We start from the raw sequence: 17,014 nt of genomic DNA on the forward strand, positions 1-17,014 counted from the left end.
GAACTTGCGGCTTTGCCAGCCCGAAATTTATAAAATACAAAATTCCGACTCCATTTCACCCCTAGGTTAGGAGTTTCGTCAAATCCGACTTAACGAATGTCTAACACTGTCTAAATGTCCCTTTAAGAAACGTACGTGCCAAGTTTTAAGTTTGTAGGTGTAATTGTTTCTGTGATGCGAGATTAATCTGTGAGTCGAATTTCAATTTAATTATATGAACTGTATGTTAAATACCTAACTTTGTATTTCCAATGTCATAAAACGTTAACTCCTAAGTTTCTTTCCCGGTTCTTCTTGGTAGAATCTACATTCCGAATCACAAAAGATAATCCAAGAGTACTTTTATAAGTTAACTTGAATGAAGTATATGTATTTTGATTTTTGTTCGTAACCTATGAAAATCTATACTAACCAAAATATTCTTTACCAATTTTTTTAATCTGTGAGAAAACGCACAAGTTGTAATTATGTGCAAAAAATCGTTGCGTGTTAAATATTAGAATATAGAATTATTTAAAACGAACTGAAATAAAAACGTAATCTTAGTACCTAAATGAAAAAAGCTAACATTTTTAAAAAACTTAATAGCTATAATTACACATACGATGTCTGATTTTTATGAACATGTTAAACTGGTAACCTATGTATATCTGGACCTAAAAATAGGAAAACATAAAAAAGTACTTTTTGTATCTGTTATTGAACAGATATAAAAATATACATGTTTATACTACTCTTTAAGAATTAATAACATTAAATGCTTAAATATATACAAATATAAACTAAAACTATTTACTGTATAAATTTTGACCGCGTGGAAAGGTGGCAAGAATGCTAGCAGCATTTCCCTGTTGAATCGCAATTTCGATCCTAATAATAGGCTATTTGACTGGTTTTTAAAATCCATTTTATATTATTTAGAAGAAGTTAAGGAACCCAGTAAAAGTTGTGTTTTCTATTTCTAGTACATATTTGCCGAAAAATATCATATTAAAAATTCCATATTTAAATAGCGCGCAAAAACGCTACTTGGACAATATGGCACTGCAATGGGGTCGGTGACGTCACTTTCCTGTATTTTAATGTGTGGTACATATAGTAAAAAAGCAAAGTTTACATGAAAGTGACTTCATCATCAGGCCGGCCAATCAGGACAGTTTTGTATCACGTGACAAACGTTTTTAAATTTGCATTTTTATTTATGGATTTAAAAAAAAAAAATTTAATAAATTAATCTTGAATATAAAAATATGATATATTCAATTTTGCAATCAGCAAAAGCAAGATCTGAAAGATGTCTAACTTTATCGACCTCTGGTTTTAGACGAATACACCTAAACAACCATCAATCCGACCGATGGAAAAGATCAAAAGCTAAAAAGTAAAAAAAGTAAATACCTTTATAAAGAGTACAAATATAAACTAGTACCTAGATAGAGTAAATAAAAATGTATGCCTCGTTGATCTCTTGGGTTACTTAAATATTATTATACTATATGCCTAAACATTTGTACAGTCGGGGTAAGAAAAGGTTCGTCACCTTAAGGTCTAATTTCGTGTTCTCAGTGTGAGCGATAATTTTCTTTACCGGTCGAGAAGGACATATTCGCGTCGCAATGATCCGATGTAAAGATTCAAAATGTACTAAGAGCTTAAGACTTGATAAAGGAATACATTTGAAAACTGACGATGGCTTTCTTACTCTGACTGTACAATCATATTCATAAGTCAAGTTAACTGTATCAGAATCGCTTAAAATAAAAATTTAAATTTATTCTTGAATCAATTATTAAACTCTAAACACGTGTAAATTATTAATTATAATTTCATGTTCATAATTTTTTAAGCACTTCTAGCGATTTTATTTAATCACTACCTATTTTTTATTATTCTTGTCCTTGTTTTAAATTTTAACATTCATTAATCGAATAATTTCTCAATGTGAATAAATATATAGATATGTACATACTTAACTAATGAATATTTTATTCACATAAGTACCATTAAATCCTCAAATACCTATATATACAAATATGATATAATAAATTACTTATTATTATTATTACACAAACTGAGATTAGGATCCCGAAGTTATTATTTTACATTAATCTATTATTCTACCTATTTATTAATTAATGTCGTTGCAGTAGCGAATATGTAATTGAATCGTTTTTTTAATATACATATGTACCTAAATTGTGTTTTAAATAATCCACTTCACTAGAAAATATAGAAACAGATTACCTATATCTATTATTATATAAGAAGTCATGTTATTTTTAAGCTTATTTTCATACTTCTTATTATACTAACCTAATAATCTTACTAATACATATTGTAATGAACATTAGGTACTCAATTAACCTTAATCAGTTGAACAAAATTTGGCACAGAGATAAATTACAGTATTGAATACGATGTTTTTATTCCAGAATAACAAACACCTAACAGATAAATAAGCACATATAATGAATAATAAACACATTATTAAGCCTGTGAAAGTTAATGAGTATTTACCTAATTTTGAACTCACAATCTCACCTCTCAATGAATGATCTTTAAGGAAATGGTTTACTTTTTCGCAGAAAAAATATACATATCTATAGGTACATATGTATATGTACAAAGAGTCATGAGTTAAACTCAAGGAAATTGGTACTTATTTAGTTTAACCTTAAAAGAATACCTTAGTACTTAAATATCACCGAAACTACAGAAAACTCTGAGAAATTCGTAAAACGACAAAATAATTTAACTTTAATTTGACATAGCTATTTAAAAAACTTTGTGATAATGGAAACGGCATTGCATACGAAATATTTCATCCATCTTTGATACTACAAAGGTTAAGTCCGTAAAGGTTGGCAGTTTACCATTTACACTTAAATATAAACAGCTCAATATTGCGATCGTTTTCGTTCATTGACAGTTTAATCGCAAGTTAAAAGGTTGCCTTAACTCAGCAATTTTCCTGTCCTGGAAATTCCATTTTTACGTTGAATCATGCAGTTTCGTAGTTTTTTTGTTTAAGAATAGCAAAGTATATTTAGTATACTAGTGTGTTTCCCGCGAATTTTCGATTTTATTCAAAAGATTTAAAGGAATTTCGAAACCTACAACAGGTTTTCTTTTTAATTGCATTTCATTGTAAACTGCAAGTCACACATCTTCGCGCCAAAACGGTCAAAGTTTTTTTTTTTAAAGTGAATGGAATGATAAATGGTATATAATAGTCATTCAGTTAGAATTGGAATTTATCGATAGCAATTTCCTTGAATTTTGTTTTTCTTATACATAGCGCTACTACGCTCTTTAACCGGCAAGTAACTTTTTTCCGCTCTCTCAACAATTTAGTAAATTGCAATCAAGAATCCTCTTCATCGGCAAATAAATGAAAAAGGCTTCAAAATGAGACTGTAATTGATTTTCTACATGCAGCTATCGTCTCATAATCACTGCTAATACAAGATATAATTTCATATTATTGTTTAACTTAACCCTTTATTTTAAAAACGTTTATTTAAAAGAAATATTACTCCGCGATTTTCGAAAATCGTGTTCTCATATCGATGAGAACGATCTCAACGATTTGACGCAAGGAAGTGGCGTTCTGAACTTTAATGCATGTATCCTATATTAGTTGTTTGGAATTTTGACGATATTGTGTAAATTTAAGTGAAATTATAATAAATATATACAAATCAAAGTTTACAACTTGTCTTACACAGATTTTTACCAATGTCAAAGAATACTAATCTCTATTAAAGATACAATAAAATTATCCGAATAATTGTAAATCTATTAACTAACTTTTCCATATCTTAATAGATAAAAAAAATAACAAAGAATAAAGTACCGGATTCTTCTCTTTTTATTGATGTAAACTAATTTAAAACACCTTAAATGGTTCGATGACGAGTCTACCGTCTTTTATTGGTCGTATGAGACATTACAGCATTGATGAATGCACTTCCACGATTAATAAATTATTCAAAACTGTCATATTGTCTAATGAGTAATATTCCGGATTAAATTTTCCAAGGATCTTTGAAACCATATTAAATACAATCTTAAGCAACAAAGTAACAATCTAGTAATAAATGACTGTTATACAAGATTTGAAGATTATTTCACTCAAGTTGTTATGCTGTTTGATGGATAAAAAATTGGCTGTATTTTATCTGACACATGCAAGTTTTCTCACGTTTTCCTTAACTGCTGAACAATATGAATTAAAAACCCAATTTAAACTCCAACGATAATAGGAATAAAGCCAAATGATCTGAACTGATCAATTCTTAATCTTTTTAATCGACTTAAAAAGAAAGATGCTACCAACTGTATTTTTATTTTTTGTATTTGTTACCTCAAAGCTGTTTTATTTATGAACCGATTTTTATTTTTTTTATACAGGATACGTTGACGTTGATAACATTTCAGTTTAGCAAATAATTTGGATTCGTTTTTGTTCTTTAATTTAATATTATCATATATTTTGATCTGTCAGTTTTTTTACAGATTTAGGTTGTGCCTCAATATAGTAAATTGTCTATATATTTAATATATATTGCCTATGTCTTACAACCAATCAAAAATAATCCACTTGATTTTCATTTTTGACGAACTTTCGTATTTATAATATTAATAGGATAGAATGTTCTTTTATACTAAATTTTAAGTTGGTTACTAGGTAGTGTTTACGGATTGTCTATTACTGTACGGTTAGCAAAAAAATGTGTGAACAAAACTATTAGGCGCAGATAATATTGAAATAAAACAAAACCGACGTATAACTAATTTATTGTTATTTTCAATATAAAGTGACCTATAATTAAATTCTATAACAATCCCTCCATTTCTTTCATGAACTGCATGTAAGCGTCGTCTTTGCTCGGCTGCTTGGGTTGCTCTGAGGGCCTCGGCAGGCTCGACTTGAGGTCGGGTTTCATCCTCTTGTCTTCTCGCTTCACCCGCAGTGCGGACGGGACGAAGCGCGTCACGTCCGCCGATAGATTCCTTATCTGAGGTTTCGCGCTTATCGTTGCTCCTATAAATATACATAAATCCTCTTTACTTAACTTATGTATTTTTTTTACATATGCATATATTTATATCATAGGATATCTTTTATGTTATACTAATAAATAATAATTTTTAAAGTTCCTTTGAAGCTTTACATATTTTTGTTGTTAATACATAATAGTAGAAATTCTAATGTTACCGTGTAATGACACAAAAAGCTTGTGTTAGGAAAGGAGACAGGTAAGAACCTGCGACTTTCCATAAGCCACGTATACCATTGAGCTATTGGTGTTAAATATATAAATAAAATATTATTTATTAGACCTTGAGATGAATCTTTCTTTGATATGAGTTGCGGGGCCGCAGTCAGCACGGAGACATGAGGCGGGGGAGGCGGCACGAGAGGGCGAAGCAGGCGAGGCGGGGCCCCTGGCGGAGGGCCTGGCGGGCGTAGGCCCCCGCGAGACGGGAGTCCTGGCGGAGGACCCGGTGGGGCCCCTGTTGGCATACCGGGCACTCCTAGAAGATATTATTAGAAAATAAAGTCACAATACAATCGTCAATATAACCATTTATGGCTCGGAAATAATTTCAAAAGACTCAATACCTGTAAGTCCATGTGCTCCCACAGGGTGCGGGCCAGGTGGGGGTCCTGGGGGCGCTCCGGGAGGAACTCCGGGAGGTACGCCAGGCGGAGCGCCAGGCGGGGCACCGGGCGGTCGCAACATGGGCGGCCGCATTCCTTACAAGCAAAATAGAATATACAACAACAATAGCCTGTAAATTCCCACTGCTGGGCTAAAGGCCTCCTCTCCCTTTGAGGAGAAGGTTTGGAACATATTCCAACACGCTGTTCCAATGTGGGTTGGTGGAATACAAATGTCGCAGAATTTCTATGAAATTTGTCACATGCAGGTTTCCTCATGATGTTTTCCTTCACCGCTGAGCACGAGATGAATTATAAAGACAAATTAAGCACATGAATCAGCAGTGCTTGCCTGGGTTTGAACCCGCAATCATCGGTTAAGATGCAGGCGTTCTAACCACTGGGCCATCTCGACTCTTATATACCTAAATAGAATATAATTTACACAAACCCATACAATACGTATCGCTTTACTTATTTTAACAAATTGCGTTCTTACCCGGTGGTAACAATGGCGGTGGCATCTGTCTCATCTCAGCTCCAGGCGGCTCGAGTGTGAAGTCGTGGTGGTTATGATGGTGGCCACCGTGACCTTCATTATCGCTGTCCGAGTCGCTGTCCCTTCCAGTTGAACGCTTAAGAGCAGTTAGTCTGAAAAAAAAACCAGAAATTGTTGACTTAACGCTACTTTAAGCTAAAGGTAAATTTGGATTTGATTATAAATGTATGACAAAATATAAATTACCTATGATCAATGATGATTAAACAGCTAACCATAAGCTAAACTACAAACCATAGCTCTTGGATACAGAGGCGAAATATGTGTCTCTAGATTTGTGTTTATAAATCCATAAGCTAAACTACAAACCATAGCTCTTGGATACAGAGGCGAAATATGTGTCTCTAGATTTGTGTTTATAAATCCAAAAGGCAATAGCCTTTTGAAAATAACTACGTAAATATAAAATTCTAAAATAAGATTTATCATGATAATTTCATTTAAATAAAACTTCAAGTTGTAAGACATTTTTGGCGGATTTTACATGAGTACATTATTTATAATTTCATAAAATTATTATTCCCATTTTATTTACTCATTTATAAGATGTCTGTGATTCTTGACATAATTTCTTTCTTTCTGATATTTGAGTCATATTGTGACCTAAATTTATCCAAAGTTTTGAACAAATATATATTTTAAACTCTGAATATTCTTGGAAAGAGTTGTAAGAATCATTCACTCATAAGAGTTTTTAATCTGGCTTCGAAATTTAAATTAATTTCCAGTTTTCAATTGAAACAATATAATTGTATAATAAAAATGTACTTTAAAAGTTTAAAATCATGGTTTGTACAAACCTTGCATTCAAATCAGCTGCTCTGTCTCTTTCCCTCTTCCTATGTACTTCCTCCATCTCTTTCATGAAGTCGTCTATGTTCTGCCCGGAGAGCGCCAACATTCTCTGTTGTAATGACGTTGGCTTCGGCGCTTGAGTCGATTGGGCCAATGGTGGCGATGGGGCACGATCATCCTCCATAGCTTCACCATCAAGATCTTCCAACACATGTGATTTTTGTTGTGGTAACTGTAAATATATTAACATGATTATGGATCATTACATAGTATAAAACAAAGTCGCTTACTACTGTCTGTCCCTGTGTACGCTTAGATATTTAAAATTACGCAACAGATTTTGATGAGGCTTTTTTTTATTGATAGATAGTAATTCGAGATCAAGGTTTTTGTATATAATACATGGAAAATATAGTAAAGAAACAATAATAATTTTAGATATTTCTAATGTAATGTAATAAATAAACAAATACTGTAGAATATTTAGTATCAGTATTGCACCCGTGTGACGCCGGGGCGGGTCACTAGTGTGGAATAATAATATTACTTTATCACGCTGGTGGTAAAGCTTTGTGCAACCACATTAGGGTATGTAACAAGCAGAAAAACATAGTCTTGTTGTACTCCAGTTTGAAGTGTGAGTTTGACAGTGTTACTAAATAAATAAATAAATAAACTACATGCACTGCATCGGCAAAACTCGTAAAACTATACATATTAATTCTTAATATCTGTGGCATATTGACAATGTAAGGAATGATAAACATTTCTTACAGCACCAATATCTATGATTGATAATGCATAATAAAGTATCGTATAAGATTTAAACCAATTTTCAATATAATCTTAATAAATACTTTTTTTATGGTATAGGTTGGCGGACGAGCATATGGGCCACCTGATGGTAAGTGGTCACAATCACCCATAGACAATGACGCTGTAAGAAATATTAACTATTCCTTACATCGTCAATGTGCCACCAACCTTGGGAACTAAGATGTTATGTCCCTTGTGCCTGTAATTACACTGGCTCACTCACCCTTCAAACCGGAACACAACATTACTGAATTTTGTTACCCAGATGGGATTGCACAAAGCCCTACCACCAAGTAAATTATATAATGGTTATACTAATACATATGCTTCAATACCAATTTACTTAACAAGTATACATACACATGTCCCAGGAGGTCCTTCATCGGGGAGATCAGAGAAGCGAAGACTCTTCTTCTCCTTGTGCATTTTGTCCATTTTCGCAGCTTCTAAGAGCAAACCTTCAAAGTCTGGTGGTGGACCACACGGGACACCCGGTGGTTCTATCCCTAAAGGTCTTTCCTTGAATGTAGAAAATATATATTAAATTTTTTAAAATCTTATTTAAACAAAAATTTGAAGAAGGATTGATTTTTTTTTTTGACTATGATTCTTTGTTAGTATTACAGAAATTTGTGGTTGTTAAAAATTAACAGATATTTGATTTTGATTGGATATAGTGGAATACAAGAAAATATGCAAGTCTAAATAATTGCTATTAACAAAATATGAGTCGATTATTATCAATATCGGAAGCTAACAAAATTTGTTTATGAAATCTCAAGCTTTTAGGATAGGAGTATTACAAAACTATAGTAACATATCAAACTTAGAAGCAATTCAGTTGTATACATTTTTCTCAAAATTCCAACATTTAATTAAAGTTTAAATGTTTTTTTTTTTTGTTTTGAAGGTTACAACCTAATTTCATTTAAATAGGCTATTTGACTACTTTCTAAAATCCATTTTATATTATTTGGTAGAGGTTAAGGAACCCAGTAAAAGTTGATTTATTTATTTCTAGTACATATTTGCCGAAAAATATCATATTAAAATATCCATATTTAAATAGCGCGCGAAAACGCTACTTGGACAATATGGCACTGAAATAGGGTCGGTGACATCACTTTCCTGTGGTACATAAAGTAGAAAAGCTGAGTTAACAAGATAGTAACTTATCATAAGCCCAGCCAATTAGGAGTGTTTTGTGTCACATAACAAATGTTTGAAAAAATGCATTTTTATTTATGGATTTTTGAATAAATTAAGTATTATTTTCAATTTTCGTTAATACATAACCATTTTTAAACTCACAATTTACACTGATTACAATATTTGACACTTTATTTATCGCATTTTCACATAGCCTATTGCAGAAAAAATGCAAATAGTTATTTTCTTGTTAAAGCTTGAATTACAATATTGTAATTTCAATCAAGTACAAAGGCTGCAATTCTTTAAGCAAATAGCATTAATTACAAATAAAAAAGGACATCTTACTCTATACACTGAGTCTTTCTTCAGGATTGGTCTAACTGGCAAATTAGGATGAACTGTATCCATTGGCAGAGGTATTTGTGAAGGGACATTACCATAAATGAGATTATCAGGAACCTGAAACATAAAAAAATATTAAGATATCTATCAAAAAAGTGTATACATTTAAAAATACTCCTGTTATTAGTAAACATCTTTGCTTTCATCATTATGTTTAGCTTATTAAGGTAGGGCTACCTGTAATGATTATGTTAAGAAAAAAATATGAGGTTATTTCTATCAAAAAGTACTCTATAGGAGCCTGGATGTAGAAGTCGACACAGTTACAACTCTGCCTCCAATTAAACTCTTTCTGCTAAAGCCATATGCCAATCCATTGGATTATGAGATTGTGGGACTAAATATTAATAAATGGGGGCTGTTAAAAATACTTAAGTATTATTATTTTATCTTTATGTTGTTTACACATATAATGATGTATTACCTTGAATGTTACCGATATCGATTATTAATTTTAAGTGTTTAGTGATAAGTCGATGGTGTAAGTTTTACAACAAATTAAAATAATAAATTTACATACAATAATATATATATGTATATCATAAGATTTTTTGTCATAATTTTAATAAATTATAGATTAAATAATTGAATTATAAATCCTGTTTTATATCTTTTTATAAAATTATAAGTCATACTTGTAATGTGGGTAGAGGAATATCATCTATTTGCACAGATTGAGCATGCTTCACAGATTCATAATATGATATTAAATGAGCTCTTCTTTTATCATACTCCATCTCCTGACGCTTAAGTTCTACCCACTTTTCTGGATCATCTTTATCCTGAAATGAGAAATTAACAAATTCCATTACATATTTTCTATAACCTAATATAGTAATATGCATGAATCTAATTACAAATTGAAAAAGTATTGAACCATGTTGTGCGATAACCAATTAGAACTTTGACGACAAGAATTATTGGATCATATTAAAAATATTATAATTGTATTACACTCAAAATATTCAGATTCAATGCATTCCATCTAAATCTATAAGTTAAAAACAACAATACCAAAATGTATACATTATTGACATTGCCAAAAATATAATTACTTACATACATCTTCAAGACCCTGTCAAAAGTCTCTCGTAATTTTTTTCTCTTTTCCTTCAATACTTTCTCATTGAGAGGTGATGGTTGCAATACATTATACTCTGTAAAATAAATCATGAATGGGAATCATTCTAAAAACGTCAGATGATAAGAAAAATACAATAAATGTTCAAACAAACCCATTTCATCGATTTTTTGTAATTCCTCTAAGATCTGTGTGGGGTCTTTCATTTTAAGAACCGCCGCTCTTACCATCTGTCTTTGCCTTTTATTTTTCTTTAGTTCTTTCTTTCGAGCCTCCTTTCCTATTAAAATTAAACCAAATATTTAATAAATAAAGTAGCTTTGGTTAAATAACTCAACGACATTACATATACTTACTTGCTTGATCCGTGGGGTTCATGTATTTACCACTCTTGGTGGTATTAATGGATCGCCGACCCATGATTGGATTTAGATTTATTTACTTACTACCTATGAACACAACTATTTTATTGAATATTTTTATTAAGAACCTATAATAAACAAAAACCAGCGCCGCTATCAATCCGACATTTAATCAAATGTCATGTCATTTGACATTTCAAAAGCTCATAGACAATATATAGATAATTGTAAAGTTTAGTAACAGATTAAAAATAAAAGTGAAAGGAAGATTTTCAAAGTTTAGGAACATAATGCTCTACCCTATTCGTATATGGATACTTCCAATATATTTGTATTACGAATAGGATTTCAATAATTACGTACAGAATAGAGTAATAATGAACCATGAAATAATAACATTCACAGCTACGCTATCTAAACATAGCGTAGAAAAATTTAAATACCAATTTATTATTTATATAGATATATATAGATTTAAAAAAATGTAGGTCTGACTTCAATCTAATATTTTGCTTATACTTTATAGACATCCTTAGAGGCTGTTTTCTTGTCAATCACAATCACATTTATTACGTTAATTTACGTCAAAGCTTCTTTTAGCTCGCGTGGCAATTCTAAAACAAGTCTTTCTCCAGTCCCACCAGATTTTGACGAGATACTACAGAAATAAATTAACTATTACACGCTTTGGAATACCTACATACAACACACACAGTTTAATTTTATATAGCATTATCATCTTAACTTAATAAATATTGATGTAATTGAAAAAACATTCAAAAGAGACCAGAATAACTTAAGCTACTTCACAATAGATTGGTAGATATTCATATGGCAGAATTATATCACATCACATATATGTAAGATTTTTTATTTTTGGTCAATGCACAGCATGGAACAAAAGGAAAAAGCCCGCATGTTTACTCCCTCTCATTTATTCAACATTTATTTAATAAAAACATGTACTGTGAGTGTGAGCTGCAGTCTTACCGATAAAATATACCAAATTTCTAACAACATTGTAATGATCAAGATAATAAGGCAGGTAGAGTAACTTTACAAAGTTTTATATTTCAATAGATATTTTTAAGGGGAGAGTATAATAAAACAAACAGTATCTAATATTTTTAAATGAAAACGAGGATTTACAATTAAATGAATGCATGGTTACAATAATCTCTTACAAATCTTACAGTCTTTAGCTTCAATTGTTTTTACGGTTTCTTAAACTAGTAATCCGAATAATAGGGAAATATTTTTTTTAAGTTGATCCTTTCAGGGCGGACATAAGCGATACAGTGGGTTTACATAACATAGGTAATGTTTTAAATTTTACCTCATTATTGCATTAACATAAGAATTAACAATATTAAATGCTTAAATATATATATACAAATATGAACTAAAACTAGTTACTGTATAAATCTTGACTTATAAATAATCTTCATTATTGCATTGATATTTCTTCGCCCGTTGTTTAAAAATATAAGCAAAAATAAATATAATTTATTTTTTCAAGTAGTGGAAACCCTTAGAAAGTCTTACATTATGTCAGATTTATACCAGGTTATGTGGAATTCTTAGTTCTTACCCCCTAAATCCTCTGCGATGGTCTTGGCAAGGAACAGAGATGTCAGATGTCATGGATAGCATTACGCTATAATCAGGGCTCTTCCGTGATATGCTCCCTTCGTGGCTCAATAGACCTTTCCTCGGGGGACCTAGGTACTTTTTCTCCACCCGCACTCCCTACTAGGGCTTGCTCGAAGCTATCCCACATTTCAGCCTGCTCTGAGATCCTAAGGTCCTCAGCAGTTTTTCCTTTTTGTTTTAAATTATGTATATAAAAAAATGCTGGCCATGGAATATAAATTAGTAAACAACAAACAAATACCATGTGACAGAAACGGTTCCCATAGACGAACGTCCCAGGCTATTGTATAGAGCATTTTCCTAGTCTTGATCGTGGGAACGTAAAATCGTTGAATGTCTCATTCATCAATGACCTCTGAGTAATTTGTTGTACTATGCACCTAGATATATGTTCCATTGTAATATTATTATACTAACTTTTTATAAAGTTACACAATAGGCTTATACAATTTTGAAATATTTTTTTTACCGAATACGAGTAAAATTTCGAGGCTGAGTTCAATTTATTTCTTTTAATACCTGAGTATCTATGTTGATAAAACAAAAGGGTTCTTTGTTTATTTTTATGGCTTAACAGCATTACATGAAAGATTAGAAGAATAAAGGTAAAATATTATATTGTATTATAAATTAAGTCTAATCAAATAAATTAAAGCATTATCAAGGATTATTTTAATTTCTACCTAGATGAACTTGCATATCAACTTTAAAACAGGATTTAGACTTAGGTTAAAATATCAATTAGCTTTAAAAGGTTAACAAAGCTAATCGGATCAACTTTGATCTAATTTTAGACTTTTATAAATTAATAAATATAATTCGTACATTCTATTTATATAAAACAAATTTACATTAACCTTATATTATTGTATAGTATCTAGAATGTTACCACATTTAAGTAGAATTTATTAGAGTAATATTCTATTTACAGTTTTGAATAGAATTCTCCTATCACTATAGTCATTTTTAAATAGGCTTTTTAATAAGAGGATTCTTTATTTATTAATTATTATTATTTGGATCGACCAATCAAAAAGATTTATAAAAAAATCTAAATTCAAAATATAGTTTATTAAAATAAAATTTTATAAGTGTTCGTGATTTTACAAGACTAGATAAAATTTTAAGTTACTACCGGCCCTACTACCGATCCCAATGTAGATACGACGGAGAAGATTTCGTTACGAATTCCCATTTCGAGAATTGTCATGGCCACGGATAATATCGGTAAGGAGGATTTCATAATCTATATATATACATATTATATTAAATATAACTAGACACTGTATTTATTGAAACTATATTTAAATTTAGAATATCAGTTATGAAGATGAATTGTATTCGATTTTATTGATATAAATCCAATTGTTGGTCACAACAGGCGAATTTCTCGATCAAATAAATCTCACAATACAACTGACAATATCAATTGGCATAATTGCGAGATGATTATATATTCTCAGAACATAGCGGCACATTAAGATTGGCATCGGCGGAAGTCGATATGCCTTAAATAGAACAAATGTAAATCTTCAAATTAATACAATATGTCTTATATTTCTGACGTTTAATTTTCAGTGGAATCTTTTTCATTAATGTTGAATAAATTTTAGATTGTTTGAAGTTAATTAATAACTCAATCAATAGCAAAGAATAAAGTATCACAATGACTTAATAATGTTTTAATGTTATCCACAGCTAGATTTTCTACGTTTTCCAACTTTCGCCGGCGGTTTTTCCGAACCGATACGACATGGGAACCTACAAGAAAAGAGCCCACTCCTTTCTTAAAGGCCGGCAACGCACCTGCAAGCCTCCTATTGTTGCAGATGTCCATGGGCGGTGGTAGTCACTTTCCATCAGGTGACCCTCCTGCTCGTTTGCCACCTATTCCATAAAAAAAAAATATAGTGGTATACATAATGTATATAAAGTATTATACATAAAGTGTTAATTAGTAGATGGGTGCAATGCAATTTTGATGGCTGGTTGCATCTTGGTCCTCCATATGTCCCAACTCCCGGGGCTAAAAAAACATAAAATACTGAGGTGATAGGTTCGAATCTCGAATCAAACCAAACGACGATATTTATATGTATCTGACGATAAATTCTCCCGAGTAAAACCACTGGGGATGCACCTAAACCGTCTCCGATCGTGACTGATTACCGTCTCAGCGAATCATGAAAGTGTGTTATTTGAGCTACTTTGATTGAATACAGAATTTTGTATTAAAATGTCCCTTCCGTAGAAATAATGGTCGCCGTGGGTGTACAGGAGAACACCATGATAGTTGATATCAGCTCTTCCAATACACGAACGTACCACACTCATTTGATTCCTTCTTTGTCTCCTCCTTTGTCTATTGATTAACGTTTGCTGAAACAGACAATGTTAGTTGTGTATGCAAGTGTATATACAGTATACAGTATACGTATGTATCATACACGTGTATATAAGGAACCCAAACTTACAACTTTACTTAATGACAAAAATATGTAGAGCGACATATATCTACATATTTATATACTCTACATATTTCGATCTAAATCTATTACTAATATTTTTGAAATTATATCATTTCATAATATGAGATTATAAATAAGTGTCAATTACTTTAATTTGTCACAAATCTTTGTACGCAAACGTATATGAATTTGTACATTTTTCTTCTGGAAGTTCTTCATTTATTTAAAACAACAAAATACCATACCAACGTTACTTGGTATTGCTAGGATGGAAATATAATCTAATTCCATAGATATTACTCACATTTATTTTATTTTTAAATATTTGTCGGCATACCGTAATTACAGGTCAATATGAAAATGAAAACTTTAGACTAAACTCTAGTCGCTACTATTTATCAATTTGTCTTCTTCTGTTACTTACGTACTTGTACTTTAAATAAAAGTCTGTAAGCCGATTATGTATTGTATTTAGCACACATAAGATGAATCAATGATAAATTACCACGTAGTTATTATTTATTTATTATCGTCATTTGTGAATTTGTGCTCGTTACAGTACTAGTTATCAAATTTTTATAAAAAGCTTAAGAATTTTCGAGTATTTTAAATTATTGACAAATTAAATTAACTGTATGCGACGTTTAACATATGAAGGATTTACGATTAGCAGTTTTTAATAAATTAACAATTATAAATTTAATGAAGATAAAAATCTAGAACATCCTTTGTCGCAGATCCGATCACACACCTGACACAACAAAATTGCCAAAACAATTACCTATATAGATTTGTATTTATTTAATTCAGATAAATGTGGTCAAGGTGTTAATTAATCTAGTAACTACTTAATACTTATTTTAACTTATAAATTAACAGCTGTGCTGCGTAATCGCATTAATTATATAAAATATACTTACAAATATTTATTCAGCATAGGAACGGAACGTTTAGGCATTTTCCGAGTCTCGAGACTCAAATTTATTGACCACTGCGCCGTCAGTCATTAAAATATTTACAGTTTGTTACTTAAATAATTACCAACGTCGACCAAACAATGTCTCATAAATGTTAATTAAAAGTAAATATATGCATACATGCTTATTTAAATAAATACTTACTAGAGCTATTATTAACTACGGAAGTATTTAACAACATAACATTTTGTAATAAAGAGTATAGTTTTATATTATACCAAGGTACATACAAATAATATTCAAAATATACTGAGTCAAAGCAAAATGTATTTAGCAGTAAAGCAATAATGTTAAAAGTAAAAAGCTATATAATGTAGAGCAACAATAGTATTTGAATATTCTCGAGCATAATATAACGGATGGACAGTACAATATTAATTTTGCTACGACACATTTGAATTGAACACACTTAGAATATTCATGTATGTCTTGACTCTTGAAGTTGCCTGGTAGAGAACAGTAGCCTCAATACAATTTATAAAGGATCATTTTATTGCGCTTAAATAAGAATTTAGATTTAATAGTAAATGTGTGATTTATCTTATAATACGAAATATAAACTACTAACATTAATTATTAACATTTCTTAAGCACTTAGCACTGGGACGAAATATTTGTGTGCTTCTATCATTAACAGAACACTTTAATGATACGAAATCGTTCAAATTTTATTAATAAAAGTGACGTGCATTATAATTTAAAAAGATCGATATAGCAACATCCTTTCTCAATCATTATAACGTTTACCTTTAAGTCTACTTGGTAGTAAATAGGTATGCAATTTGTATAATGATGTACATGCTTACATAGAATTTACGCGAGACGGCGACGGCGCTTGTATTACGTCGTATCACGTACTACGCCATACTCACACATTCAAAACTTTACGAGACATCCACTACATTGCCGCGCAGACACCTATATTCGTGTAATCCACTACTCACTGATTTCATTCATATACCGAAACTAGACTTCTCTTTCTATCTCATTCATGCTAATGGTAATTCAATAGGAGCGAGTGAAACAGGGTAAGCTTTACGTACGAAATGGCGTTTGTTGAACCAAATCGCCGCGTCGGTCG

The 17,014-nt window shown here is 31.1% G+C and overlaps 1 protein-coding gene across 1 annotated transcript; it reads right to left on the reverse strand.

Moving 5' to 3' along the window:
- Nucleotides 1-4,784: 4,784 nt before the first annotated feature.
- LOC124536399 (WW domain-binding protein 11) lies at nucleotides 4,785-11,018 on the reverse strand. The gene is made up of 11 exons (XM_047112931.1): nucleotides 10,830-11,018; nucleotides 10,628-10,753; nucleotides 10,452-10,549; nucleotides 10,028-10,174; nucleotides 9,336-9,449; nucleotides 8,199-8,357; nucleotides 7,028-7,254; nucleotides 6,168-6,319; nucleotides 5,630-5,764; nucleotides 5,347-5,541; nucleotides 4,785-5,047 (listed from the first exon to the last, which is right to left on the reverse strand). Exons 1-11 carry the CDS (start codon nucleotides 10,891-10,893, stop codon nucleotides 4,839-4,841), a joined length of 1,626 nt encoding a protein of 541 aa, XP_046968887.1. The 5' UTR covers nucleotides 10,894-11,018; the 3' UTR covers nucleotides 4,785-4,838.
- Nucleotides 11,019-17,014: the final 5,996 nt, after the last annotated feature.

Source organism: Vanessa cardui, chromosome 16 (assembly GCF_905220365.1).
Source record: "Vanessa cardui chromosome 16, ilVanCard2.1, whole genome shotgun sequence".
NCBI lineage: Eukaryota > Metazoa > Arthropoda > Insecta > Lepidoptera > Nymphalidae > Vanessa > Vanessa cardui.